The sequence below is a fragment of the Dromiciops gliroides genome, chromosome 2 (assembly GCF_019393635.1).
Source record: "Dromiciops gliroides isolate mDroGli1 chromosome 2, mDroGli1.pri, whole genome shotgun sequence".
Taxonomy (NCBI): Eukaryota; Metazoa; Chordata; class Mammalia; order Microbiotheria; family Microbiotheriidae; genus Dromiciops; species Dromiciops gliroides.
In genome coordinates, this window is record NC_057862.1 from 622,743,248 (window position 1) to 622,771,198 (window position 27,951).

At 39.3% G+C, this 27,951-nt stretch overlaps 1 protein-coding gene across 2 annotated transcripts; it reads left to right on the forward strand.

The window, feature by feature from the left end:
• Nucleotides 1-13,537: 13,537 nt before the first annotated feature.
• Nucleotides 13,538-27,613, forward strand: LOC122740397 (zinc finger protein 883-like). 2 transcript variants are annotated; one of them, XM_043982527.1, is made up of 8 exons: nt 13,538-13,902; nt 15,200-15,698; nt 16,039-16,111; nt 17,523-17,623; nt 19,319-19,407; nt 21,063-21,189; nt 21,911-21,994; nt 25,353-27,613. In XM_043982527.1, the coding sequence occupies exons 4-8, from the start codon at nt 17,596-17,598 to the stop codon at nt 26,834-26,836; spliced, it is 1,812 nt and encodes a 603-aa protein (XP_043838462.1). In that variant the 5' UTR covers nt 13,538-13,902; nt 15,200-15,698; nt 16,039-16,111; nt 17,523-17,595; the 3' UTR covers nt 26,837-27,613. The 2 variants fall into 2 exon arrangements, with proteins under 2 accessions (XP_043838462.1, XP_043838461.1); XM_043982526.1 differs by lacking the exon at nt 16,039-16,111.
• The last annotated feature ends 338 nt before the right edge of the window (nt 27,614-27,951 follow it).

Consider the following 27,951-nt stretch of genomic DNA (forward strand, 5'->3'; position numbering starts at 1 on the left):
CTTCAAGAATGAAGGACAGGGGCGGCTAGGTGGCGCAGTGGATAAAGCACCAGCCCTGGATTCAGGAGTTCCTGAGTTCAAATCCGGCCTCAGACACTTGACACTTACTAGCTGTGTGACCTTGGGCAAGTCACTTAACCCCCACTGCCCCGCCAAAAAAAAAAAAAAAAAGAAGGACAAACAACTCAGTGATCAAGCAGAGACTCACCTCTCTCTCGCTCTCGCTCACTCTCTCTCTCTCTCTCTCTCTCTCTCTCTCTCTCTCTCTCTCAGAGAAAGCATATTTGTACCACAAAATCTATTTGATTTCACACTTATGGATGGAGTAATAGCCCATCTATATCCACATCTGCAGCTGCAATTACATAACATGGTAATATACTCCAGTTTTCTTTATTATTATTTATTAGTATTCAAGGACCCTTTCATGTCTCCACATAACCCTGAATTTCACCCTTTCCTTCCTCAGAAACTTTCTAGTTCTCTTGGGAAGTAATGTATGTCTTCTCTTCCTTCCTTCACATACTTCAGTTTAAGGTAATCTTATGTGTGTATGGAGCAAACTGCCTCAGTTTACCCAAATAACTCGAGGAGACCACAAAGTCAAGCAGAGACAGATTTATTACATCCTCATGAGGACGGGCAAAACCCAATTACACATTGAAGTCTTGCAAAGATATGCCCAATCCTCTAGGCTTTTATAGTAATCTTGAAAAGGACTGTCCCCACGTACACCTAGGGTGGATGAGCTCACAATCTAACATCCAATCCTGTCTCATCCAAGGTGCGTGTTCAGCTCGTGATCAATGTATGGAGACATGCATACGTGTTCCAGGAGCAAGGGGGAAAAGGGGAGGGGGAACAAGGTCAAACCAAAGGAAAAGGAAACAGGGGAGTGAGAGTCAGATGTTTCAAAGCTCACAGTTCCCACTGACCCCCCTCTCCAGGCCCCTGTCTCTAAAGATAAGGATGACAGGGTTAAAATTTATCTTTGGCTATGTTGGGAAGTCAAAGAAATAATTGGCAATTAAACTTAAAGGAGACAGTGAGAATTTGACAAGCAATAAACTTTTAAACTAACTATATTGGGTCAGGGCTGGGTACCTTCCAGACCCCATCCTCAGAGTTTAATCTGACTCAAATCCATAATCATATCATACATGTGGAAACCTCATGACCTTTCTTAGGAGTCAGACTTCTCCCTATATTATAAATGACAATAAGTACTCCTTTTTAATGCCACACAGTCATAATGCATTTGTTTCTGATCAATGTTGGTGTCCTAGGAACATGACTAGGGTCTAGGAGACAGAGTTCTTAACCTAGGGTATGTGGATAGATTTCAAGAGGTCTGTACACTTGGATGGGGCAGGGGGTGGGGAGGGCTACATTTCTATTTTCATTGCCCTTTTGTTTCCTTTGTAATTATACATATTGTATTTTATGTATTTAAAAATGTTATTCTGGGCCAGCTAGGTGGCACAATGGATAGAGCACTGGCCCTGGATTCAGGAGGACCTGAGTTTAAATCCGGCCTCAGACACTTTACTCTTACTAGCTATGTGACCCTAGGCAAGTCACTTAACCCCAATTGCCTCACACACACAAAAAAATAAGTAAATAAAATTATTCTGAGAAGGGGTCCTTAAAAGTCAACGAATTTCACAACTGGAAGGTCTTTTTGGAAATTAGACTACATCTTTCATTTTACAAATGAGGAAACTATTTCAAATAAGTTGAATGAATGAATGAATGATAAGTCATTTATTAAGCACTTACTATGTATTAGGCATTACGGTAAGAGTTAGAGATATAAATTTGTATTTTTATTTGCAAGATTATCCTTGACTTCAAGAAGCTCACATTCCAATGAAGGAAGACAATATATAAAGGAGGAGAAAGGGTTAGATAAGAGAGGTTTATTAGTGCCAGCATGGTGTAGAAAAGGGCAGGAAGTAATTTGGAGGTCTGGTTCTGGGCAAGAAAAGGTGAAAGGCTATTTATCAGAGGGGAATATACTAGTGGGAGAAGATGGGGGGCGGGGTGGTCAGGGGATGAAGAGAACGACAAAGATAATTGCAGTGCCAGTCACAATAAGGAAAGGACCAAAATGCCCAAAGATCACATAGCTAGTTATTGCTATAAAACAAAGCTCCTTGAATGCCCTCCAGGGTTCTGTCCTTTATAACCAAATAATTGTTAAATATGTAAGTGTAAATCATGGCCCAGGGCTCTCTCAAGGACTCAGTTTACAGGGGATGGATACAATCTTGGGGGCAAGACCCCAAGGCTCAGTTTTTCTCTTTGGTTTATTACCCTATATCCCAGAGCAACATTTCAGGGAGAATAAAGTTTAGGTAAGATTCATGTCCTCAGAAATGGACAATATGTTCCCTATTTTCTGCATAGTGTTATGGGCCCAGGCCACCCTGGGGTACATCAAAGAACCTTCTCCTTGAGAAACTAAACCAAAGGACAGACACACCTAAAGAGATAAGTGGAACCAGATCAGGACTGAGCTAGCTCTGGACCACCACCCTTCATTCCAGTCTCCCTCACCCCTGGGGAGATAAGATTAGCTGTGGCTGCTGCCTTTGTGGCAAAAGGAGGAGAGAGATGGCTTGAGACATCTGCAGCCACCCCTCACCCAATTTCCCCAGCAACCACCAGTAGGGCATGGTCCTCCCTCACTAAGGGAACTTTCCACAGTCAGATGATCACCCCCCCCCCCATCAGTCCTCTATAAAAGTATCTGCCTGTCTTTTTCTCCAGGAGATAGGTATCTCAGAGCCACACCTCTGTGCTATGCCTTCTCCCCATGAGAAAAAGTCCAAGGATTTCTCTCTTGGTTTCCCTTCCCCAGCCCCTACATAAATTATATCTTATTCAATTGGTTTTGTGGGTAAGAGGGTGTAATTCTTTAAAGAGGATTTCCTAAGGATCCCAAACCCTCCACCTATTTCCCCATAACAATAGGAATTCTATATACAATTGTCACAGGGGAAATAGATGGTGGGGATCCTCAGGTATTCCTCTGTAAAGAATTACAATTGGGTTTTGTTTTGTTTTGTTTTGTTTTTTGGTGCAGCAATTGGGGTTAAGTGACTTGCCCAAGTTCACACAGCTAGTAAGTTTCAAGTGTCTGAGGTCGGATTTGAACTCAGGTCCTCCTGAATCCAAGGCTGGTGCTTTATGCACTGCACCACCTAACTGCCCATAGAATTACAACTCTTGTACAAAGTCCAATTAGAATAAAATGGTCTTTTATTTGGGTGCTGGAGAAAATGACCAAGAGGGAAGATTTCCCTTTTGGAGAGGAGATGATTTGAAGTCATCTTTCTCATCGAATGAAAGAAAGGCCAAAGTTTTTATAGAGGAAAGATGGGGTAACCACCTGATAATAGAAAGTTTCTTTTGGGAGTGGGGTGGGGTGGGGAAAAATTCCTAAGAGTCAGGGGGATTTTTCTTTTGGAATGATAGTCCTGACCTCTGGAGTTATCTCTGTCTCCTAGCTAAGGCAGTAGCCATGCCCAACTGACTTTCCTGCTATAGAATTCAATCTACCTCTACATCTTAGGTGTGTCCTTCCTGACATCTACTTGGTCAATTTAAACTTTAATAGTCCCTTAATTCCTCCATATGTCCCAAGCCCCATGTCACAATACAAGTATCAAGTATGGGACAGCCTTAACATCTTTGACCACAGAAAATGTATAAGATACAAAGGACACACAGGAACCTATAAACAAATGCAAAAAGCATTAAACCCATTAGACTCATTGAATTCCCTTATAAGGGAGACTGCTGTAAAAAGTGTCCATTCACTTCCCACCTCCTCTAGTAAGGTAACATGCAGTAATCTCACACAGATTGCATAAAATCATATAATTAGAGGTAAAAGAGGCCTTAGTGCTTATGTAGTCTAACACCCTCATTTTACAGATGAAAAAATTAAGGCCCAGGAAGGTTACTGTCTTGGTTGAAATAACACAGTCATATAGCAAATGATATAGTCAGGACTCAAATCCACTTTCTCTGGTTCCAAATCCAACATTCTTTACACTGCAATATACTGCCTCCTATGACAAGAACCAGATCTCCTTGTTCCTAATGGTATGACTTCAGATGTTCAGTTTCATGAATTCAATTCAATAAACATTTATTAAGTGCCTACTATGTTCCACGTACTATTCTAAGTGTTGGGGATTCAAATATGAAAAGGATAGTCCCTGCCCTCAAGGAGTTTATAATATGATGAGGGAACGCACACACACAAAAAATGGTAGAAAGGGAGTAGGGACAGAAGGGGGCACCCACATCCCAGGGTCATTTTGTTCCATGGAGTTCAAACCAAACAGAGCTTCAGATGAAAAGTGAAGAGTGAACTGGAAATTGCAGGTCCTGTCTTCTACAAAGGAAAGATTTGGGAGGATTTTAGCACTCCACGCTGTAGTCCTCCAATCAAAGGGGAAAATGACTGCATGAGCCAATAAGGTGTTTGTTATCCAAGGTACAAGGAAATCTTCTGTAGAGGAGTGGTTTCTTATACAAAAAGCATATCAAAACATTCTTCTTTTGGGAAACCAGTGCCAATTCAAGCTCCTAAACTCTAGAACTTGGTATTAGCCATTAGGTAAGATATATAAAATCAGAAACATTCATTGCAGTAATCAATATTCTATGACTGACGCTCAAAAAAGGAAATAGAAAGTCAAGACAAGGCAGGCAGGAACTCTAGAAACTTGCTTACCATATGCTTCTCCTGCACCATTTTCTGTGTTACCCTAGTCTCAAAGTCCATTTGTATGGGATTATTGCACCTGTGAAGGGTAAGGTGGAGATATAGGCATGGACATAGACATGAACATAGAAGGAGGGAGAGAGAAAGAGATGACAAGAGTGTGGGCTCTTGAAGTTTTGAGTTTCTTTGAGTGCTGTACTTGCTTCAAGCACTTCTGACTTTCAGCTTCAAGAAAAGATAGATAGTGGTTAACACCACTCTAGTTTGCTAAAGGAAAAGATGTTGAAAAGACAAGAGGAACTGGCCATTTCCAACATATTCCAATATGTAGCTTGTTACTTTAGAGAATTCTGGTAACTTACCCGTGGACAAGATCTGGGACTCTGTTAGTTGAAAGTTACCTTCTTCTCAGGGCAGCTAGGTGGTACAGTGGATAGAATATTTGCTCTGAAGTTGGGAGGACCTGAGTTCAAGTCTGACCTTAGACTCTTACTAGGTGAATGACCTTGGGCCAATCACTTAGCCTCAATTGCCTTAAAAACATCTATGACCATCTCCAGTCATCCTGATTATATATCCTGTCACTTGGCCCAGAGGGCTTTGGAGGAGAAAGTAAGGCTGGCAACTTTGCACAGCCCTTCCTTACTTAAATCCAATTTATTGCAAGTCATGACATGTCATGGTCTTCTTTGAGAACGAAAGACAAACAACAACCTCATTCCCAATGGGAGAGCTTCTTCACTTTGTGTTTTTGCTACCAGTCTGGATAAATGTGTTTCTTGCCTAAGTGTTACATGTGTTCATTATGGAGCTGGTAATTAGTAGGAATGGGGTCAAACCTTGGATATAGAGCTTGGGGTCCTCTCCCCCAATAATGAATAGAATTTAGAAGTTATATTGAACCTGAAAATCATATCCTCTAGACTAACATTTAAGGGAATAGATAAAAATAATTCTCTGAAAAGAGCAATAGTGGTAGCCTTTGCCCCCTGCCTTCCTGTTTCCCCTCCTGACAAGAAATAAAACCTCCTTTGAAGAAAGGTGGAAAGAGAAGAGACTAGAGCTGTCTATTCTCTCTCTCTTTGACTCACAAAACAGCCTCATACTACATGTGGGGTATACATCTTTCAACATGTAGGGCTTTACTATATCTGCTTATGGTACACACACATACATCTGCTTGATGTTACATTTTGAATTGGAAGTCCAAGGGAGAAAAATACAGAGAAAAAAAGAAGAAATTCTCACTAGAGTGGCTCCCAAGAAAAAAGTCCATTCCCTTTTGCTCACTAAACCAGTCATCACAAGGCAGTCTCATGCTCTGAAGTTCACTCAGCAAGGTATCAATAGGCAGGTCCACCTCCATGGGAGGTACCTTTCACTTACTGGTAATGATTGTATCTAGTTATTGATGACTTTGTTCAGCTCTGCATCACTTGCTTGAGCAAGTGAAGGTATCAGTCTTGTGATCATCAGTCCTCTTCAAGAACAAAGGATGAACAAACAACAAACCATTGAATGGTTGGTTTCTATAATGTGGCTAAAATTCTACCTATAATGTTTAAAAATCTAATGAGTGGTCACCAATAAATTAGAAGTTTTAGCAAGAGTTTAGACTTTTAAGCATTTATTAAGGAGCATAAGAATTTGGTGAAGAGAGAGAAAGAGGCCTACATGCCTACATCTATCTATCTCACGGAGCCAGCATTTCGAGCTCCACTCCCCACAAGGTCCTGATGAAAGTGTAAAGAATTAATTGTTATTTGAGGTTTTTATGCCTCAGCGCTCACTGGCCTGGGGCTCTGCATACCTCACAGTGCTCCACCCACTGGTTGTAGCCTTTGCTAGGGCTCTGGCATCTCACGTCATCACCACTTTCCGATGCCTACATGGGCCTGGCAAAATTATAATGATTGGAAGCCTAGTGAGGGCAGTCATGTGACTGTCAGAGCAGCCTTCCCATTGGTTGGGACTGTGTGGGGTGTTTCTAGGTTTGGGGGAGGAGAATTGGTCATTCTAGGTGGAAGCTGGAGAGTGACAGGCGTTCTGCTGCATATTTTCAGCTGATTCCTGGGCGGTGGTATTTTTCAGGTATTATAATTTCCCTTTCCCCATTTTTATTTCCGTTCCCTTGATCCTACTGATGCTGTTTGTGTTTTTTTTTTTTTAAGTTCGTTCTTGTTAAAATAAATCTTGTTCTGTTTTGAGGGAGGCTGCCAGTTTCCTTCCTTGCCCCAATATTGCAGCGAGCCACTTAGCTAGCACTCTCCAATTAAATATTGGTCCCCACAAAAGAGAGAAAAGAGCGAGCCTTGCCCCTTCTTACTCCCAGAAGCCTCCTGTCAAAACCAGAAACATCCCATCCACATGCACAAGCTCCAAGCTAATTGGCTGGTAGCTTTGATAGACAGTACCCACAAGCAAATGTCACTTCCTGATGCCAAGGAACTGACCTTCCAAGCCACATGGCTTGCCCTCAGACGCCTTTTGCTCATGGCGGATCTTTCCTACATAACTCTCCCGCAGGTGGCATCACTCCAATTGTCACACCATCTAGGGATAGGATAGACAGAGAGAGACACAGAAAACTGACTGAGGGAGGTAGTTCCAAATTTACCTCCTAATGGAAAGATTACACATTCTTCTGAAAAAGAAGAAGGAAAAATGGAAGAATGGAAGGAATGAAGGAAGGAAAGAAAAAGAGGAAGGGCAGGATGGAAGAGAAGGAAGGGAGAGATGGAGGCAAAGAGAGAATGAGGAGGAAGAGAGGAGAGAAGAGAGGAAAAGGGAATGGGGAAGAAGGGAAGGGAGGAGGGAAGGAGGGAGAAAATGAGAAATGGGAGAAGAAAGGGAAGGAGGAGGGAAGGGAACACACTAGGAAGGGAATAAGGAGAGAAGGAAGGGAGAACAGAGAGAAATAAGGAAGGAAATCAGGAAGGAAGAAAGGAAGGAAGGAAACAATTATTTATTAAACATGTATGTGTTAGGTGGGCAATTAGGTAGCACAGTGGATAGACTGCTGGGCCTGGAGCCAGGAAGACCTGAGTTCAAATTTGGCCTCAGATACTTACTAGCTGTGTGACCCTGGGCTAGTCACCCTCTTTACTTCAGTTTCCTCATTTGTAAAATGAGCTGAAGGAAATGACAAATGACCCCAGTACCTTTGCAAAGAAAACTCCAAATGGGGTTACAAAGGGTTGGACATGACTGAAAATGACTGAATAACATCAACATGTGCTAGGTACTATTCTAAAGAATTAGGAGTAAGTTGTTTCCTAAGGGGGGAAAATCAGGTAAGAAGCTGTTGTTTATAACTGGACTTCTGGGACTATGGTTATATAGAATTCTAGAAGAGAAAATCCAGCAAGAAGTCATTCTGCATCTTGAAACCATGTGGGCAAGCAGGATCAAGCCATTTTCTTTATTTCTGGGTGCCTGTTCCCTTGGTCTTTCATTCTAAAATTTTGTTGGAATGTTGCAACTACTGTTTCTGCTGCTGCCATTGCCAGTGCCACTGCTGCTGAACAGTGGTAAAATGACAAAGACACTGCCAAGGACAAAGAACAGTTTATGAGACAATACAAGCACCTTGGGAAAATATTCCCATTAAATTACCAACTTTTCTTAATTTTTGTTTTTCTTTCCTTCACAGAAGGAAAAGGAGTTAAAGATTCACTAATAACTTCTAAATATTGTTACAATCTGCTGAGAAGATGACCCTTAAAACTTAATAGAACATAAAGTAGTTTTCAGAACTGTTAACTAGATGTTTTATATTTTCCTTAGTTTGGTACTGTATGAGCAATTTGTGGTACAAATCTGAAGGTAAAATAGGAAGGCTTGAGCTTCTCCCCTTCTTGTCCATGGCCATCCTCTCTGAAACAGAAGCTTCCCCTGCCAGTATCTGGCTTCCCAGTGGCATTTTTTTTTTTTTTTTGCGAGGCAATGAGGGTTAAGTGACTTGCCCAGGGTCACACAGCTAGTAAGTGTCTGAGGCCTGATTTGAACTAAGGTCCTCCTTAATACAGGGTCAGTGTTTTATCTACTGTATCACCTAGCTGCCCCCTGCCTTCCCACTGGAACCAGAACTTACAGACCTTAGGAATTCATAAGATTGACTTCAACCCTGGACACATCTATGTATGAATTCTCTTTTTCCTAAGAACACAAAAAGACAAATTCACAAGAAAGAACCAAAATCTAAGTTTAGGCTTACTGAGACTGAACATCTGTTTTAGCTGCCAAGCAATCATGGCCACATGAATGTGGGTGAAAATGTGATGATTTCCCCTTTTCCATGCAACCTTTAAGAAGCAATTCAACTCATGATAGAAAGCATTCTTAACATTCAGAAAAAAGAACTGTGGATTTTGAATGCAGATTGAACCAGAAAAGTAGAAAGAGGTCAGGTTAACAAATATTTATTAATTATTTATTATGTATGGGGCATTGTATAAAGTGCTGGGGATACAAAGAAAGGAGAAAAAACCTAATCCTTCTGCTCAAGGAGTTAAACAGTCTAAACAGAGAGACAGCATGCAAAGAACTATGTTTAGACAAGACATCTCAAAAGGAACTAATGCCATTATGGAATATCAGGAAAGGCTTTTTGCAGGAAATGGGCTGTTAGCTGAAACCGGAAGGAAGCCAGGGAAGCCAGGAGGTATATATAAGGAGGAACAGCATTCCAGGCTTGGGGAAAAGACAGTGAAAATTCAGTCAGGAGATGGAATCAAGGAACAACAAGAAGGCCAAAGTCATTGAATCCTGGGCTACATAAAGGGATATATGCTATGACCAGCCAGAAAATGTAGGAAGGATTCATGTTTTGAAAGGCTTTTAAAAGAAACATTGAGGATTTGTTTTTGATTCAGATGGTAACAGGGAGCTATCAGAATTTACTGGGTAGGAGAAAGTGATATGAGATAGCAAGAGCTCCCCTTTAGGAAGATTCCTTTGGCATCTGAGTAGAGCATTACCTGTAGTGGAGAATCTGGAGGCAGGAAGAACAAGCACAAGACTATTACTACAGACCAAGTATGACATGATGAGGATATGCACCAGGCTTGTGACAGTGTCTATTTGAGTCTCTCATGTACTTTCACAAATTTGCCATAGGCAGTAAACTCAAAATACTGGGGGTGTTCCTGGCTTTTTTTTTCCATTACAAGGCATGATGAGTAAAACTATATGTGTGGCCCTAGCATAGGGAAAATTAGCAGGTGTTTCTAATATATTTGGTACTTAGAAATTAGAGGCTACTGCATCAGTTTTGGGCATTAAGCATTTATTAAAGTATATTAGATATCAGTAAAGAGAGAACACGTGGAGTTCAGAAAATTCAGAAGCCTTGCATACCTAGGACAAGGTGCACCCCACCACCTCAAGGTCTCAGGCCAAAAAGAGGAAGTTCCTCTGTCTGCCAGATTAGAAGCTACTTGCGGGTCCAGAAGAGAGGCAGTCTCTCCACACCGATCCAAGCTAATTGGCCAGCATCCCTCAAATCTATTGATTCACTGGATTTGAGGGTGGTCCATGAGTAGAACATGCTGATGTCAGAGACAGAGAACAGATCCTCTGGCAGGAACAAGGCTTTCAGGTAGGTATGGTTTTGAGTGAGGTAACTTCCTGGATTTGAGCTGACCTTAAGAAAGGTCAGGCCTGGCTCTCTCAGCAACCCCTATTATTAATAATTTTCTCACAAAGGATAACAATGAAATGTATGATTTCACAAGATAATCAGTTCATCTTCTTTTTCACTGATAAATTTATTTGATGAAATCTTTTATTTTGGATTCATTGTTTAGCGTACCTCCCCATTAAAGGAACTCCAACTTGAACTATTTAAACAATTTTTGATACCAAAAATGGGACAGAGATAAAATAAAGGATAATTTCATATATACATACATACATACATATATACACATATATATATACACACGTATATATATATATATATATATATATATATATATATAACCTAAGGATCAACTGGTATGCAAAGTGTATCCCCAAGACAAAACTACCAAGGATTAAGGTACTCATTGGGTTTATATCCACTCAAACCTATAGCTTAAAACCTTCTTCTATGTTTACCTTTATTTGTCGAACATAGGACACAATTTTAAACAGAAGCATTTAATGAAATAGAATAGTAATGAAAATAGAAATAAAAACATTTCCCCCACAAACCTGGGGTAAACACTTCTATCTGTAGGAACAATGGATATGTAGTAATCATAATGGTTAATACTATGATGATAGCTAATTATCTAATTCATATAGGGAACAAGTTTGAAGAGATACATAGTGAATTCATGTAGTAAAGATAGTTTTACGTAGGAATGCACACACGTGACACATTTTCTCAGGTAATTCATATAGAGGGACACACATGTGATTGGAAAACATGAGTAGGCAAGCAACACATGCCTCTGATGTCTCCTCAATGGTCCTGCCCAACCTGGTCCCTGATGATCTTATATAGCATGCAGTCAGTCTTTTCCAGGTGTGTACTCTCTGCCCAGCACATAGTCTATGAAATCTCTGTGGTCCAATGTTGGTATTATATGGCTTCTAGTCATCATTGCTTCTCTGGTCCTTTGGTAGCTGTTGGGTATTGTAGAAATTTTCTCCTCTTCCAGCTTTTGGATTCAGCTATCTTTTCCTCATAAGAGGATGAGTGGGCTTTGTTATGGCTTTTCCAATTTAAAATTATGATGTTTTCCCAGATATAACTCTTTTATTTGTTATTTGGTGTGTGTGTGTGTGTGTGTGTGTGTGTGTTTGTGGGGCAATGAGGGTTAAGTCACTTGCCCAGGGTCACACAGCTAGTAAGTGTCAAGTGTCTGAGGCAACATTTGAACTCATGTCCTCCTGAGTCCCAGCAACTGTGCCACCTAGTTGCCCCCAGATATAATTCTTTTAGAAAGTAAAAGACCTAACATATTCAGTCACTGAATTGAATAGAAAATAATTCTTTTTTGGGAAAATCCCTTCCTGGATTTGTAAGCTCTATACACTTATCAGAAAGGGATCAGGATCCTAATCATAAGTTATGTGATGTATAATTGATATCATATTGCTTGGCTTATTAAGAAATGGGAGAGGAATGGGAAGGGAGAATTTGGAATATAATTTTAAAAATTAATGCTAAAAATGTACATCTATTTGGAAAATATTTAACTAAATATGAACATAGATATAAAAAAGAAGAAAAAAGTTATTTGAGAGGGAAGGCTGGGGAGCCAGAACGTTTTTCTTAAGGAAAGACTAATGTAACCCTTCTGACAGAGGCTTTACCATAATAAGGAAAAGCTGAATCTACTTTGCATCCTCAAAAAAATCCCAACTTCTGTGTCCTCATTCAGGTTTAATTCCCTGGTGCTCCCAGAAAGGAATTTGGGGAGGTCACCCAACAGCTCAAACATCTTACTATTTAGCTCATTTGCCTCTACTCAGTTGGTCAACCCTTCCCCAGAGACCCTTTTTAGAAGGGGATTCCCACATAGGGAAAAGCCTCAGGTTTGTTCCTCCAACACTTAGGGACTTTGTGACTTATTGCTCCTAGGCCAGTCCTACTAACAAGCAGTTATTCCTTCCACTGGACTCTCCTGTAGCCTAGCTTTCTGTTTTATTAGTTTGCTATCACCTTTTCTACTCTCTGGCCTCTTCTAGTTATACATTCAACAAAGATTTATTCAGGCAATCCTCCTGCAGATGCTTTCTACTGTGGCTCCTCCTTTAAATGGTTCTGTCTTCTAGTTATTCATTACTGGGCTCCTGATCCTTCACATGTTTCTATTTTGTCCTACTTTTCCAAATGTCTTATACTTAACTCCTCTCCCTTATCCAGAAACACTTGCCCTACCATTCCTCTAACATAATGTTGCAGTTCGCTTCGCTACACATTTTTACCAGCTGTGGCCCATGCTTGTACTGCTCTCCCTCCTTACATCCCTTATTTTCCTCGGTTTCTTTCAAGACTCTCAAATCTCAGTTTATGCAGGAGGTCTTTCCTTCTGATATTACCTTTCACATACTATGTATATAACTTGTATAAACAGTTATATCCATGTGTCTCCCCTATAAGAATGTAAATTGCTTGAGGATGATTTTTTCCCCCCTTTTCTTCTTTGTGTCCACCTGGCATGTAGCAAGGTCTTAATAAATGCCTTTGGGTAATTATCATCAGTTTGACTTTGCTGCTTCAGCTTCCCACTTACCATCCAGGGACTTGTGACAACACTTGAACTTTTTTCCTTTCTTTTTTTTTTCCAGAAAGGTCGTAATGCCTAACAATCTGGTAATAAAAATAGTAAGCACTTATATACCACGTTAAGGTGTGCCAAACCTTTTACAAATATTATTTCATTTGACCCTCACAACCATCCTTGGAGGTGGTTGCTATTATTATGCCCATGTTCCAGAGGAGGAAACAGAGGGTGATAGAGGTTAAGCTACTGCTCAGAGACACAGAGCCTTTTAGAATTAGTTTAAACAAATGTAAACTAGGGTCTTCTTGACTCCAGGCCAAGCGCTCTGTTCACTGCGCCACCTAGCGGACTTTAGCTTCTCCCTCAAGTCAGGAGAAAATTCCTGTCATGAAGGTTACCTTAAGTAGTAGGTTCTGAAAAAGAATGTTCTGAACTCTCTGTCTTTTAACCTTCCGTTTCCGGCCCCAGGACAAGTAAGGGCGGAAGAGGTCCACCAGAAGTTAGGGTATTCTAAACGGGGCCGGGCGAGGAAAGAAGGCCGGGCAGAAACACCTCCCCTGATTGGCTGGGAATTCGGACCTAGTTAATAAGTAACAGTCTCCTTGCCTCTCTCTCGTCCCGCACTAGGCCGAGAAAGGAGAAATAACCGAGTTTAGAGCTCAAAGTTAGTATAAGCGAAGCCCAGACGCCATCCTTGGGTCTAGATGGCGGGGAGAAGACATTGCTGTGCGGTTAGAAGCTTTGGAAAATGAGGACCCGGGAGAAGTGAAAAGCGCGTTTCTGGGAGTTGTAGTTCGAAAGCTTCCTGTGCTTAACCACGCCCCCGACCCCCAGGGAGCGGAGCACGAGGATGTTGCGCGCGCGGTTTCCTGACTTCCAAGGACGCTTCGCTCAGGATTCGGCTGTTTGCGGTCTGGCTTGGGTTCTAAACCCAGGCACTAGGTAAGTACAGCTCAGGGGTCTGATCTGCCTCTCCGGGAGCCTCATCACTCCAGCCAGGTCGGGTTCGGCGAGAGGCTGGAGAAGACCTGGGCTCGCAGGCTTTGTCCCCGGAGCTCACCGACCATTTGCCAGGAACTTGGGGGCGGGGCCGAACGTCCCGTTAGACTTAGTTTATTGTCCTGCTGGACCCACTCTGTATATCCCTCCCTCCTTCTCTCCCCCCCCCTCCCCCGCTGTATCGCCCTGGGATCTCGGGGTCGCACCATCCTCCCATCCCTTTTCGGAGGGCCGGAATGCTGGAGAGATCTCTGTAGCTTTGGGAGTGACTTTCATGGGAGGTTGCAGATGGGATAGAAAGAGAACTGGGAGGGGCAGCTAGGTGGCGAGGTGGACAAAACACCGGCCTTGGATTCAAGAGGTCAAATTTGGCCTCAGACACTTTACAGTTACTAGCTCTGTGACCCTGGGCAAGTCACAGAGAGAGAGAGAGAGAGAGAGAGAGAGAGAGAGAGAGAGAGAGAGAGAGAGAGAGAGAGGAAGAGAGGAAGAGAGGAAGAGAGGAAGAGAGGAAGAGAGGAAGAGAGGAAGAGAGGAAGAGAGGAAGAGAGGAAGAGAGGAAGAGGAGAGAAAGAGAAAAACCGAGAGAGAAAGAGAAAGAACTGTGCTCCTGATTTTCAGCACCTAGGGCAGGGACTGGGTTTGCTTTTCTTTGTATGTATGCCCTGCACTGCTCTGGCTGCCTGGCTACTGTAAGCATGATTGGTTGATTGAAGTAAGAAGGTCTCTGTGTTCTCTCTACCTCTGTATGTTTCTTCATTGGTGTCACGAAGGAGGTATGCCAACTCCGTGAAAAACTTTCTAAATTTAATCTGCAGTGTTAATTTTTTCTTCATCCATTTCCTAAGTCTAGACAATCAACAAAACATTTGTTCCTGATTTTGTAGCATTTGCTGATTCCAAAGGCATACTTTGTACAGTACAGTTTTAACAAAGTTAAAGCTCTGTGCTGACCTGCCTCTCCGGGAGCCTCATCAGTTTGACTTTGTTGCTTCAGCTTCCCACTTACCAGAGCTCTGTGCTGAGCTCTGGAATACAAAGAACTCAGCCCTGCTTTCAAGGTGCTCAAAGTCTAAAAGGTTGTATCTGAGGCAGTACAGTTTGGTATGCTACTCTTGTAGTATACTGTATACTTATGTACCCAGTACCTCTCCACAATTTTTGCATGACTCTAGAGTCAGGCTGTATCATTGAGACTTTTGCGTTCTTCCTGCTCACTATGATCAATCTCTGCCCACAGTGCCCCTTAGAAGAACTTGAAACTGCTTAACCCAAGTGAAGGGGATTGGCTCCCTGGTGGAAATGCAGATTTGAAATTCATGGGGAGAGTCTCCTATACAAACCTCTAAACAAGGTGATGGCCACTCTCTTGAGCCCCCAACTCCTGACTCCACATGAACAAGACTGGGTCCTGAGAATTGATGTACCTTGGAGGCAAGATACAATCTTAGGAAGAGATAAATCAGACCTTGAGGCTGCTCGACAGAATTTTAGGTGGTATCAATACCCAGAAGTGGCTGGACCCCAAGAAGCCCTAATCCAGCTCCGAGAGCTTTGCTTTCAGTGGCTAAGGCCAGAGATTCACACAAAGGAACAGATCCTGGAGCTACTGGTGCTAGAACAATTTTTGACCATCCTGCCTGGAGACATCAGGATTTGGGTAAAGTCTCAGAATCCCACAAATAGCAAAGAGGTGGTAAGCCTGGTGGAGGACTTGATCCAAACAACTGAGGAGAAAGGTGAGAATTATAGAAAGATGATGGAAGGGGAAGTAAAAGGGTGAAATAGGCACCTAAAGTAAGGAATCCATGGAGGAAATAGAGAAAAGGTTTCCTGGGATTTTGGAACCACAATATGGGATCTATGGATCAGGTTATCAAGCCCATTGTCTCCTTTGGGGTCCACTGTGGGTAGTAAGTAGTATGTGGTATTTGGTATGTAGGTAATACCATTATTAATTGGTTCTTATTTTTTGAGTAGTGGGTTTTTATTTTGCTTTCCTTTTGGAGGCCATAGTATGGGACAAAGTAGGGGAAGTGAAAGGAAGAGCCAAATTACCAAATTATCCTATCTCTTTAGTGGATTCATGCCATCTCTCCATAAAGAAGTGACTGAAATTTAGACTTGAGAAATAATGCCTTACATATTTAAGGTAAGCGATGCGGTGTAGTGGGAAAAGTACTGGGTTATTATCAGAAATTTGGGCCTGACTCCTGTCTTTGACCCTTTTTAGAGGTGTGATCTTGGGCAAGTACTTTTACCTTAGGGCCCCAGTTTCCTTATCTGGAAAGTGAGAGGGTTGGACCAGATTGCCTCTGGCATCACTTTTAACTCTGTTTATTCTCAGCCAAATTAGGACTAAAAATCTAGTCTTCTGACTCATACCATCTTCTTTTTTTACCAAAACATAGTGCCTCTATAATGGTGAAGTTAGATCATTTATCTGTCCATATTATTTCTCTATAAGAGTTACAGATTATTCCTTATGTATCAAATAAGGTCAGACTCCTGTCTTTTCATAGTTTAAAGGGACCTCAGAGGTCCCAATATGTTAGCTGAACAGGAATCTGGATGCTATATAACTCTGGGCAAATCACTTAACCTCTTTCTATCTTAGTTTCCTCAACTGTAAAATGAGACTAATAAATAAATAGCACTTACCTCATATGGTTGTTGTGAGGATCAAATGATATATTTGTAGAGCCCGTAGCACCATGCCTAGCAAGTAGTAGGTGCTTAAATGCTTCTCCTTCCCCCTACTATAGAAACTTTTTACTTGAAGACCTCCTGTTAGAGTCCCTCATGGGGCAGATCCATTCTACCTTGGCCAGGTCTCTAATTCCTAGGAAGTTTTTCTTTAAATCAATCCTAAATCTACCTTGTTACAACTTCTATCTCTTCCCTTTGGGGCCAATGGAATATAAGGTTACCACCACTTTCAATAATTTACTTTAGAGCCAAAGAAAGAACTTTAGAAGGAAGTAGGTACTCCATATTAGATCTTGTAATAGAGCAAGAAGAAAGGTAAGCATCTGATAGTACCAAAGATTTTGGAAAATTAGCTTTCAAGGCATTCAGAAAGGATGGATAGGATTCTGGGGTGGGGGTGGCAGTGGGGATAAAGTTCTGCAGAAAAGTTGGCCCAAGAAGGGTAGATAACTTTCAAGGATGGAATCGTTATATCACTAAGGTAAGCTATTCTGATGAAGAAAAAGGGGAGCTGTGTACAAAGATTATGGATGCACAGAGAACCCATAAACTAAGAGTGTTAAAAACAAACAAACAACAACAACAAAGAAGATGGGTAGAAGTGCAGGTTATGGAGGATGGAAACAAAAGAAGGTCACTGCCCTGCAAGAATGGTGTCAAGAATAGTTAAAGAGCAGTGTTTTCTGGGACTTTAGATGAATGCTAAGGACAGCTGAAAGGGCTTCTTAAAATATTGGGGCAAGAGGACTATCAAAGAAATGATGGAACTAGTGTTCAAGTTAGATGGGGTAACAATGGATGCTGGGACAAAATGGAACTATTTAATTCTTATTTTGCTTATTTTCTCTATCAAGGAGAATGATCTTCAGACTGAGAGGAATAAAACAAAAATGGTCAACAAGTTAAAACTGAAGATAAATACAAGAGATGATAGGAGAACACCTAGATACTCTCAGTGAGTTCAGTTCATCTGGGCTAAATGTCTCTATCTTTGTAAATTTAAAAGAACTGGCCAGTGTGATTGCTTAGCTCCTTTCAGTAGTCTTTGAAAAAACCATGGAGAATTGTAGAGGTTCCAGAGGACTAAAAAGAGACAGAAGTGGTGATTCACTGAAAAGAGAAAGCAGGGGCCTACAGACTAGAGGCTGGCAAGTTTGACTTCAATTCCTGGCACACTAGACTTTAATAAAAAGGATGATTTGTGAATATTCATAAAGGAAATTGGTGATCATTTGATTTTATCAAGGCTGGGTCTTTTTAGACTAATCCCATTTTCTTTTTTAACAGGGTTACTAGACTGGTAGATGAGAATAATGTTATAGACATGTAGCTAGATTTCAACAAAGAATTTGACAGTCTTTCATCCAATCCTTTAGAAAATATGGTACTACGTAGGCTTGATGATGGTATAGGTAGGTGAATTTGGAACTGCTTAAATGATAAGACCTAAAAATGTCACCATTGATGGGTCAGTGGCAGCTTGGTGAGAGAGTTCTCCAGTAGACTCTATTGTTCTTGTTGCTATGCTATTTAAAATGTTAATCTGTGACTCTTCTGAAATCGAGATGGCATAGTTATCAAATCTGCAAATGACATGCAGCTGGAGGAAGAAATAAATAATTAGTTGGATCTCATGTGCAGAATTTAAAAAGATGTCTACATATTAGCATCATGGGTTTAATCTAAAAAGATTAAATTTAATACAGATTAATGTAAAATTATATACTTAGATTTGAAAAAGTCACTTGCAGATACACCAGTCAGGAAACATGGAGCTAGAAAGTGGTTAATTTTGTGAAAAAAAACTTCAGTTATTTTCATGGATTGAAAATGCAATTATGTGTCAGTGAGGTATCAGTGTGGCCAAAAAGCTTAAGCTGTCTTAAGACATGAATGGTACCAAGAACTAGGAAATAGGAGTCCTAAAGTCTGTTCTTTTAAGCCCACATCTTCAGAATTGTGTTAACCTTTGGCTGTCACATTTTAGCAATGATTGTTGACAAATTATAGTAAGGTCAGAATACAGTTATTGGAATGATGAAAGGGACTGAGAACCATAATCTAACAACATGGGTTAAAATATTTGGGCATGTTAAGGAGACTATGATCAAGGACACAAAAACTGTCTTTAGTTATTTGAGGAGCTATTCCTTGCAGAAGGGTTTGAAAAAAAGAAAGTACATGTGGAAAAGGGGCCAAAATATATTTGCCTGATAAATGTAGTGATGACTGGTACATACATATATACATACATACATACATGCATACACACACATACACAGATACATACATACATATATATAATGTGGAAATTTTGGAGAAATTCCATTATTTTAATGAATAATACCTGAGGTCTTATGTAGAGAGTGTTGTTCCTCGGAATCTTTTGTGACTATATTTATGAAGTCAAGACTTTGAGCAGCTGTGTCCATGGTCTCCTTTGTGATCCTGGGAATGGACTGGGTTACTTTGTTTTCCCTGACTTTCCCCATTGTGTGTATTTGTGTGTATGCATGCATGTATTGTGCATGCGCATGCATGTGCATGTGCTGGGCAGTCTGCCAAGTAGGATATGGGACTATATAGCTTGGTCTATCTGGGAATTTCAAGGTAAAATCAGTTTCCCTCATATTTCCTTTGAACTCCTCAGCTATTAATCCTCAGGACTCTAGTCTTCTTCAGGTGGTGGAAAGAGAAAAAGAGAGAATGGCTCCTGAACTCCTGACTTGGAGATCCCAGGTATGTTGATATTTCCTTTTTTCTGAAATAGCATCTTTGTTATCAGGGTGTGGACTCATTTCTTCCCACCGTCTTGCAACCCAGAAGACTAGATATGGCCATTTAGATGATGTTGGACTTCAAAAGAAATGATCCCCACTTGTCTAGTTCTTTTCTTTTTCCCATCTAGTATTGACTAGATTCATCAAGTTGCCCTCTCCTCTTATGTGCTAGTTACTGTAAAGGATGTTAGAAGGGCATTAGAAAAATATCTTTTTGTCAAAGAGGTTAACAGTGTCACTGAGGAAATGAAACTAATACTGTTTTTTAAAATAACCATTTTTATTTATAGTTTTGAGTTTGAAAAGCCTGGAAAGACCTGTATGAACTGATGGAAAGTGAAATTTACAGAACCAAGAGAACATTGTGTACAGAGACAGAAATATTGTTTGACAAAGAGCTGTGAATGACTTAACTATTCTCAAAAATACAATGATCCAAGACAATCCCAAAGGATTATTGATGAAAATACTCTCCACCTCCAAAGAAAGAACTGATATTGATGGAACAAAGAGTGAAGCATGCTATTTTTCACCTTTCTTTTTTTTTTTTTAAACAAAATGACTAATATGGTAATGTTTTACATAATTGTACATGTATAACTCATATCTGGTTGCTTACTGCCTCAGGAAGGGTGGAAGGGAGGGAGGGATAGAGGGATAAAAATTAGAAGCCAAAACTGTAAATAAAAATGTTTCTTATGGGGGGCAGCTAGGTGGTGCAGAAGATAAAGAACCAGCCCTTGATTCAGGAGGATCTGAGTTCAAATTTGGCCTCAGACACTTGACACTTACTAGCTATGTGACCCTGGGCAAGTCACTTAACCCTCATTGCCCCGCAAAAAAACCAAAAACCAAAACAAAACAAAACAAAAACATGTTTATTATGTAAAGAAAAATTAAAAATAAAGTTCTTCCTTCCCTCCTTCCCTCCCTCCCTCCCTATCTCCCTAAGGATATGGGCAATCAGATAGAGGTAATACATGTGCAGTTATTCAAAACAGTACCATATTTGTCAGTTTGTCTATGAAAACTCAAAAGAAAAAAAAAAATCAGTCCTTTCTTTGGAGGAGGATAGTATGCTTCATCATTATTCCTTTAGGACAGTATTGGATCATTGTATTGCTGAGAGTGAGATTAATATTGTTAAAAAATTAATAATATACATTTTCTAGTTACCAAAATTAGTTGGTAACAAAAAAAAGTAAGTTAAAGAAAGAAAAGGCTAGATTGGGGCAGGAAGGATGTAGGACAATAATTCTGCAACTTTAAGAAGAGGTAGAATCCTTTACTTTAAATAAAATTCAGCAGAAACTTTGTAGTAAAATATTTTAAAGTGTTTTTAAAATTCTTAGTTCTTATGCAATCCAATTATAAGAGCCAGGATCCAGCCACTCTACAAACTCCCTCTCCTGCTCTCCCCAAAGTATTTACATAGGGTACCACAAAATCAGGCATATGTTAAATGCTTTATAGAACTCTGTTGAAGCTCTCAGAAACTTGAAATCTCTCAGAAATGCTTAGATATCCTGCTCAAGTACCCCACCTCTTCTCCCTTCTCTAGAACCATGTAGGGAAAAGGGTTTTGTGTGAACCATAATGGGTTTGACATTTCAGGAAACTGTGACATTCAAGGATGTGGCTGTGGATTTCACCCAGGAAGAGTGGGGGCAGTTGGATTCAGATCAGAGGAACCTATACCTAGCTGTCATGCTAGAGAACTACAGGAACCTAGTTTTTCTGGGTAAGAGTGGTTTCATCTTTTTTTTTTTTTTTTAGGGCAATGGGGGTTAAGTGACTTGCCCAGGGTCACACAACTAGTAAGTGCCTGAGGCTGGGTTTGAACTCAGGTCCTCCTGAATCCAAGGCTGGTGCCTTATCCACTGCACTACCTAGCTGCCCCCTGGTTTCATCTTTTAACTTAGGAATCTTCTCCTTGTAGTGTCTTCATTCCCCTTTTTCCTAGAGGAGATGAAGTGATTAGCTAAAAGGTAGCGTGTGCTGTACCACACACAAAAAAGATTTCCAGTTTCTTTAAAACTGAGCTATTTCTCCTACTTGTTCCCAGCTTAAAGGACTTTGTTTTATATACCTGCAAATTAGCAGATTCCTTATGCTGTCTCTTAGGCTTCACTTAACATATTATCCTTCAGGGTGATGTCTTTCCAAGATAAGTATTCTCCCAGTGTAAGTCCTAGAACAAATTACTCTAAATACTGGCAAGATCTTCCATCTTCCTAACGGTGAAAGGGACAGATGAATTCACATGAACTCTATGACTCATCCCTCTATACTTTATTGGAATGTTATATTGAACTCTGCTACTTCAACATCCCTTTGAACCATCTCCAGGGCTCTCCTTTTGTGTCCTCTCGTCAGGAGTTTGTAACTAGAAGTTGCATGCTGAAATAATTTTTTGTCTTGGTGATAAGCAGTCATCTTTCCATTTTTTTCCACATGAACAGGGCTTCCAGTTTCCAAACCAGAATTAATTTCCCATATGGCTGAAGGAGAAGAGGCAAGAATCCTGGACAGAAAATTTTTAAAAGGTACTTGTTCAGGTTAATAAGTGAGTGAATGGAGCCATGCAGAGGGCAATCATTGCAAGCAAAAAGTCAGCTAGTTAAATTTTGAGTCACAGGATCTCCTCATGGTCTCTCAGGCTTGGGGGAAGAGGATAAAATATAACTTTAATAACACAGCTGTCCTCATGCATTCTCCAAGCTGAGATATATTCCTTTTCTCTATATCTAATCCTTTTACCATTACTCTGAATCCTGTGCCTTGCCCTTTCCTACACTTTTAGACATTTCATAGATTTAGAGTTAGACAGGGTGTACAGGGTGTTAGAAGTCATCTAGTGCTATCATTATGTTTCTAGTTACAATGCCTTCTAGTCCAGGATTATAATAACTTAAAAGACTTTAAAAAAAACATATATTTAGTATTTTATTTTTCCCCAATTATACATAAAAACAATTTTCAACATTCCTTTTTAAAACTGAGTTTCAGATCTTCTTCCTCATTTTCTATGCCCCTCACTAGAAGGCAAAGAATTCAATATTGGTTATGCATGTGTAGTCATGTAAAACATATTTCCATATTAGTCATGTTGTAAAAGAAAACATAGAACAAAATAAAAAGAAAAATAAAGTAAAAAAAGAATGCTTCGATCTGTATTCAGACTCCATCAGTTCTTTTTCTTGAGATGGATAGCATTTTTCATGATAAGTCTTTCAGTTGTCTTGGGTCATTGTACTGCTGAGAACAGATATAATTTAAGACCTCTTGAAGGCTATATTGGAGTCACTCACTACAGCATTTAGAATGAGGCCTTTCTGAGTTCAAGAAGTTTAAAAAAGTGACAAGACTTGATCAATTTCTTTAACCCATTGAAATTCTTTTAAATGGAGGCCTCTCTGAACGAGTGATTATGTGGTAACCCATTGTCCACTAGGGAAGGGAAAAATGAAGAACCACAAATACAAAATATCTATTAAAGGGTATATCTTACATCCAGCAGAGATGGGAATGTGATGCTCTGGGCCTCTGAATCTGCATCCAGTTTGGGATAATGTAGTGGCCTTTCCCAAGATTAGATTCCCAATTCAAAATTTAAAAACAACAACAACAACAAAATAATAAACCCTAATTCAAACCAGAAAACCTCAAGAAAGACAGATAAGGCTATTATTACATAATGCTGAAAGGAACTTTAAGTAACCAATATATAGCAATCTATACATTATGAACACTAAATAATTTCAGTAGTTAACTTCATAAAAGGTAGTTGATGATACTGTGAACATAAATAGCAGCTGTTGTGACATTCTCCAAAGATGGTTTTCCAGTTTTCTCTTTTGGTAAAGAAAAGTCCCACCTGTGACATTAACAGACCTTGCCTCCTTTTCAGGGGTTTCAGGATGGTGATTGCTATTGAACAAAGTGTTAGCTGCTACCTCCTCTCCCAGACTATGTTTTGGGATTTTTGAGCATAGTAATTGGCTGAGGGTAATGAGACTATGCAATTGGAATATTTCTCTTTCCTCAAGATTAGATATCAAGGGGAGTAGTAAGCTCTTTGAGAGTAGGGATAGTTTCATTTTTTGTACTGTCATTCTCCAGTACCTGGTCCCTAGTAGGAACTTAATAAACACTTGTTGATTCATTCAGACGATGTTAGGTGCTACGAAGCCATTTAATTCCAGATAGTTATTTCTGCAATTATTGGGAAAAGATGGGGAAACCTCAACTTATTTCAAAAGTAAGAGACAGCAAGAAAGAACACAAGGTATTAGCAAGTTGATATGGCTATGAATCTGCCAGGGAGTTCTGTATTATAAATTGTCCAGTTAATGGCAGGAAAATGACCCTAGATGATTCTCTCAAGTGAGAAATTAAAGGTCCTTTGATAGAGGTTCTTCCAGCTTTTCCCTTGGAATTACAAATACAAAAAACTGTTCCAGTTCCAAGGAGAGGAGAAATTTGAACTATTGAAATCCTAAAAAGGACTTAAATATTAATAAAATGTTTGTATTCATGTATACATCATATGGTAAGCAATATTAATTCATTCATATTCCGTAGAATAAAAAACCAAAAACAAACATAATATTGTAGTTACAAAATTCTAAGAATCAAGAAGGGTCATAGAAACCACAAGCAAAATACTAAGAAATATATTATGATAGTCACAATTTAAGAGATACTACAACAATGGCCAAATATGTAGTCATTTTTTTTGTGAGTTCCCTATATATTCTCTAATTGTTCCACTTAGTTTTCTCTAATAGCTAAGCTGTTTTTTTCCAACTTATTAAACGAAACAGAAATGTGATTTCTTGTTAATTCTTTTTGTTTTTAGTGATATTTTGATAATAGCAAATTGCAGTTTCCTCCTATTATTAGATATTTGGGTATTTATGCTTATAATATTAATCTTCTTTTGGTGAAATTACCTACTGAAATGTTTTAGTGCTCGTAACTTAAAGATTATTATATGTTGGATATTTAAAGTTCCTTTTGCCATTATGTAATAATGTCCTGGTCTGTCTTATAATTTTCTGATTTGAATTATCTTTATCTATTATTATAATTGCCATTCTTCCCTTTAAACAAAGAAACAAAGAAACAAACTTTATATTTGCGTGAAATATTTTAAACCTACTACTAATGCATAAAATGGATTTCTTCTAGGCGGAGTAAGGGTTTTTAAATCTATTCGTTAAATCTCTTTTTACCAGGAAAAGTCAGACCATTTACATTTAGTACATTAACTAAGCATTAATTTTCCATGTTCTCTGGTTTTCCTTTCCCTCTTTCACATTGAGGTCTCTCCCCTTAGGTCAAGTTATTCTTCAATTTTTCCTTAAGTTCTCCTAAAGTTCTTGTCCTCAGATTTAATCTCTGGTCTTCTTCACAAGTCCAAAATCATCAAATTACCTGCACGATTTCCTTTTTCCTTATTCATTTTTCTTCTCCTGTTTCTAATGCTACACCTTTCTACCACAAAAGTAGAAAGTAGAAAAATGAGAATTGCTGATTTATTAGAAAGAATGCTGGATTAGAGATCTGAAAACTAGGATCTATTTGTGATTTTGCCACTTATTAACTATATGTCCATGAACAAATCCTTTATTGCATATTGGAGTTTATTTTTCGCATTAGGAAAAGTCCTTACAACACAGGTCTGTTGTGAGATTAAAGTGAAATGCTGATTTTAGAAGTCCTGTATAAACTAAGAATTCATTAAATGCAGGGAGTAGTCATTATTCGTTTTTTGTTTACCGTTTCCATTTTGAAGAGAATTCTCCTCAATTTAAAAGATAGAATATAGAACTAACCATAGAACAGTACTTTTTCTCAGTATAAAGGGACACATGATTTTTACAATTTTTATTTCTTTAGATTGGAACATTGGGACTGAAAGCAAAGGGTCAATGCCTAATCAAGCCATCTCTATTGAAGACTCATTTTTGGAAAGACTTAAAATGGTTGGTCTTAAGGATTCCCAAGGACAAGATTGGGAATGTAATGTCATGATAAAGATGCAGCAGCATAATTGGGAGAGACATTCTGAGAAACTAACAGTCTCCAAAAGAAAAACTTTTGATATATTAAGAGATAATGGATGTAATAAATTTGAAAGAAGTCATAAGCTGGGGTCATTCTCTGTTCCACAAAGAACAGATGCTATAGAAAAGAGACACCATAAATATGATACACATGATATGGTCTGCAGTGAGTTTTCAGAGGTTCTTAAATATAATCCAGTTCCCTCAGGGAAGAAAACTTGCAAGAGTAATGAATGTCAAGAAGCTTCTAGTGATTGCTCAGATTTAATGCCATATCATGGTTTACATAATGGGGAAAAAGTGTACAAATATAATGAATCTGGAAAGGCCTGTAGTGAAAGTATTCACATTACCCAACATCAGGGAATTCATCCTGAAGAGAAACGCTATAAATGTAATCAATGTGGCAAAACCTTTAGCAGGAGCACATTCCTTACTCAACATCAAAGTATTCATACTGGGGAGAAACACTATAAGTGTAATGAATGTAGTAAAGCCTTTAGTCAGAGAACACACCTTGTTCAGCATCAAAGAATCCACACTGGAGAGAGACCCTATGAATGTAATGATTGTGGAAAAGCATTTAGCCAGAGATCCCATCTTGTTCAGCATCAGAGAAGCCATACTGGGGAAAAACCTTATGATTGTAATGAATGTGGGAAAGCCTTCAGGGATAGCTCATCTCTTATTCGACATCAGATCATCCATACTGGAGAAAAAACATATACATGCCTTGAATGTGGAAAGGCTTTCAGTCAGAGCTCAACCCTTACACAACATCAGAGAATTCATACTGGAGAAAAGCCCTATGAGTGTAAAACATGTGGGAAAGCCTTTAGTCACAGTTCATCCCTTAGTCAACATCAGAGGATCCACACTGGAGAGAAACCTTTTGAGTGCAATGAATGTGGAAAAGCCTTCAGTAACAGCTCATCCTTTATTAAACATCAGAGAATTCATACTGGAGAGAAACGTTATAAATGTAGTGAATGTGGAAAAGCCTTCAGCCAGAGCACACATGTTATTCAGCATCAAAGAATCCATACAGGAGAGAAACCCTATGAATGTAATCAATGTGGAAAAGCCTTCAGTGAAAACTCATCTCTTACTCGACATCAAATAATCCATTCTGGAGAAAAACCACATGAATGCAATGAATGTGGAAAAACATTTCGGCACAGCTCATCTCTTAGTCAACATCAGAGAATCCATACTGGAGAGAAACCCTATGAGTGTAATACATGTCAGAAAACATTCAGTTGCAGATCATCACTCTGTAAACATAAGAGACTTCATATTGGAGAGAAATTTACGTAATTTTGTAAATAAAATGTCAAGAACTTATCTTTAAACACCTGAGGATTCATATTGAAATGAAAGTTTCCAAATATTGGTTACTATATTTACTTGTAAAGTATATATTGTTTGTTCTTTTATGTTTTTTGTTTTTTTGCGGGGCAGTGAGCATTAAGTGACTTACCTAGGGTCACACAGCTAGTAAGTGTCAAGTGCCTGAGGCCAGATTTGAACTCAGGTCCTCCTGAATCCAGGGCCAGTGCTTTATCCACTGTGCCACCTAACTGCCCCTAAAGTACATACTGTTCATTACTTTAATGATCTGTATTTTCATCAATGTGGGTCCCAATCACTAAGACAGATCATAAGTCCTTTATACCTCAGTAGACAATTTGGTCGTAGGCCTTATTGTGTTTTATGGTCTGGCAGGACAACTCGTTCCTTCATCAATCAGCCTTTTTCCATAAAAGTATCACTTCATAGTTTTGCCAATTTATTTTTTTCAAATTTGTCCTTTTTTCTAATTCTGTAAAGGACTCTGTGGTATTTTAGTTGCTATTGGGTCAAATCTAATAATAAATCTAAATCATTTAACTACTGAATATTGACCCTTTTGTTATATTTATTCATCAGATTCTTATGGAGGGGTATTCCTATATTTAGTTTGGCCATAACATTTAGTAATTAAAAAAAAAAAACTCTATTAGTGAGTTACTACCCAAGTATTTGATTTTTTTGCGGGGGGCGGGGCAATGAGGGTTAAGTGACTTGCCCAGGGTCACACAGCTAGTACATGTCAAGTGTCTGAGGCTGGATTTGAACCCAGGTCCTCCTGACTCCAGGGCCGATGCTTTATCCACTGCACCACCTAGCTGCCCCCAAGTATTTGATTTTTTTGCCATTACTTTAAGTTGCCTTCCCTTTTTAAAATTGGTTTATCATTTTTATTACCAGTATAAAGGAATATAGTTGTTTTACAGGTTTAACTTCTATCTTGACTCCTTACTGAGCTTTTCTCGATTTTTGTTGAGAATTTGAATTGTCTGTACAGAAAGTTGTTTTAATCTTTTCATTACCAACATTTATCTTTTGATTTTCTTATTGTAATTTCAAGCACTTCTAAAACCATGGTAAAT

Coding starts and splice junctions, on each gene's coding strand:
- LOC122740397 (XM_043982527.1), top strand. CDS start 17,596: ATGATAGGAGAACACCTAGATACTCTCA. Junction 19,408..21,062: donor TCCTGACTTGGAGATCCCAG/GTATGTTGATAT, acceptor TTGACATTTCAG/GAAACTGTGACATTCAAGGA. Junction 21,995..25,352: donor GGACAGAAAATTTTTAAAAG/GTACTTGTTCAG, acceptor TTATTTCTTTAG/ATTGGAACATTGGGACTGAA.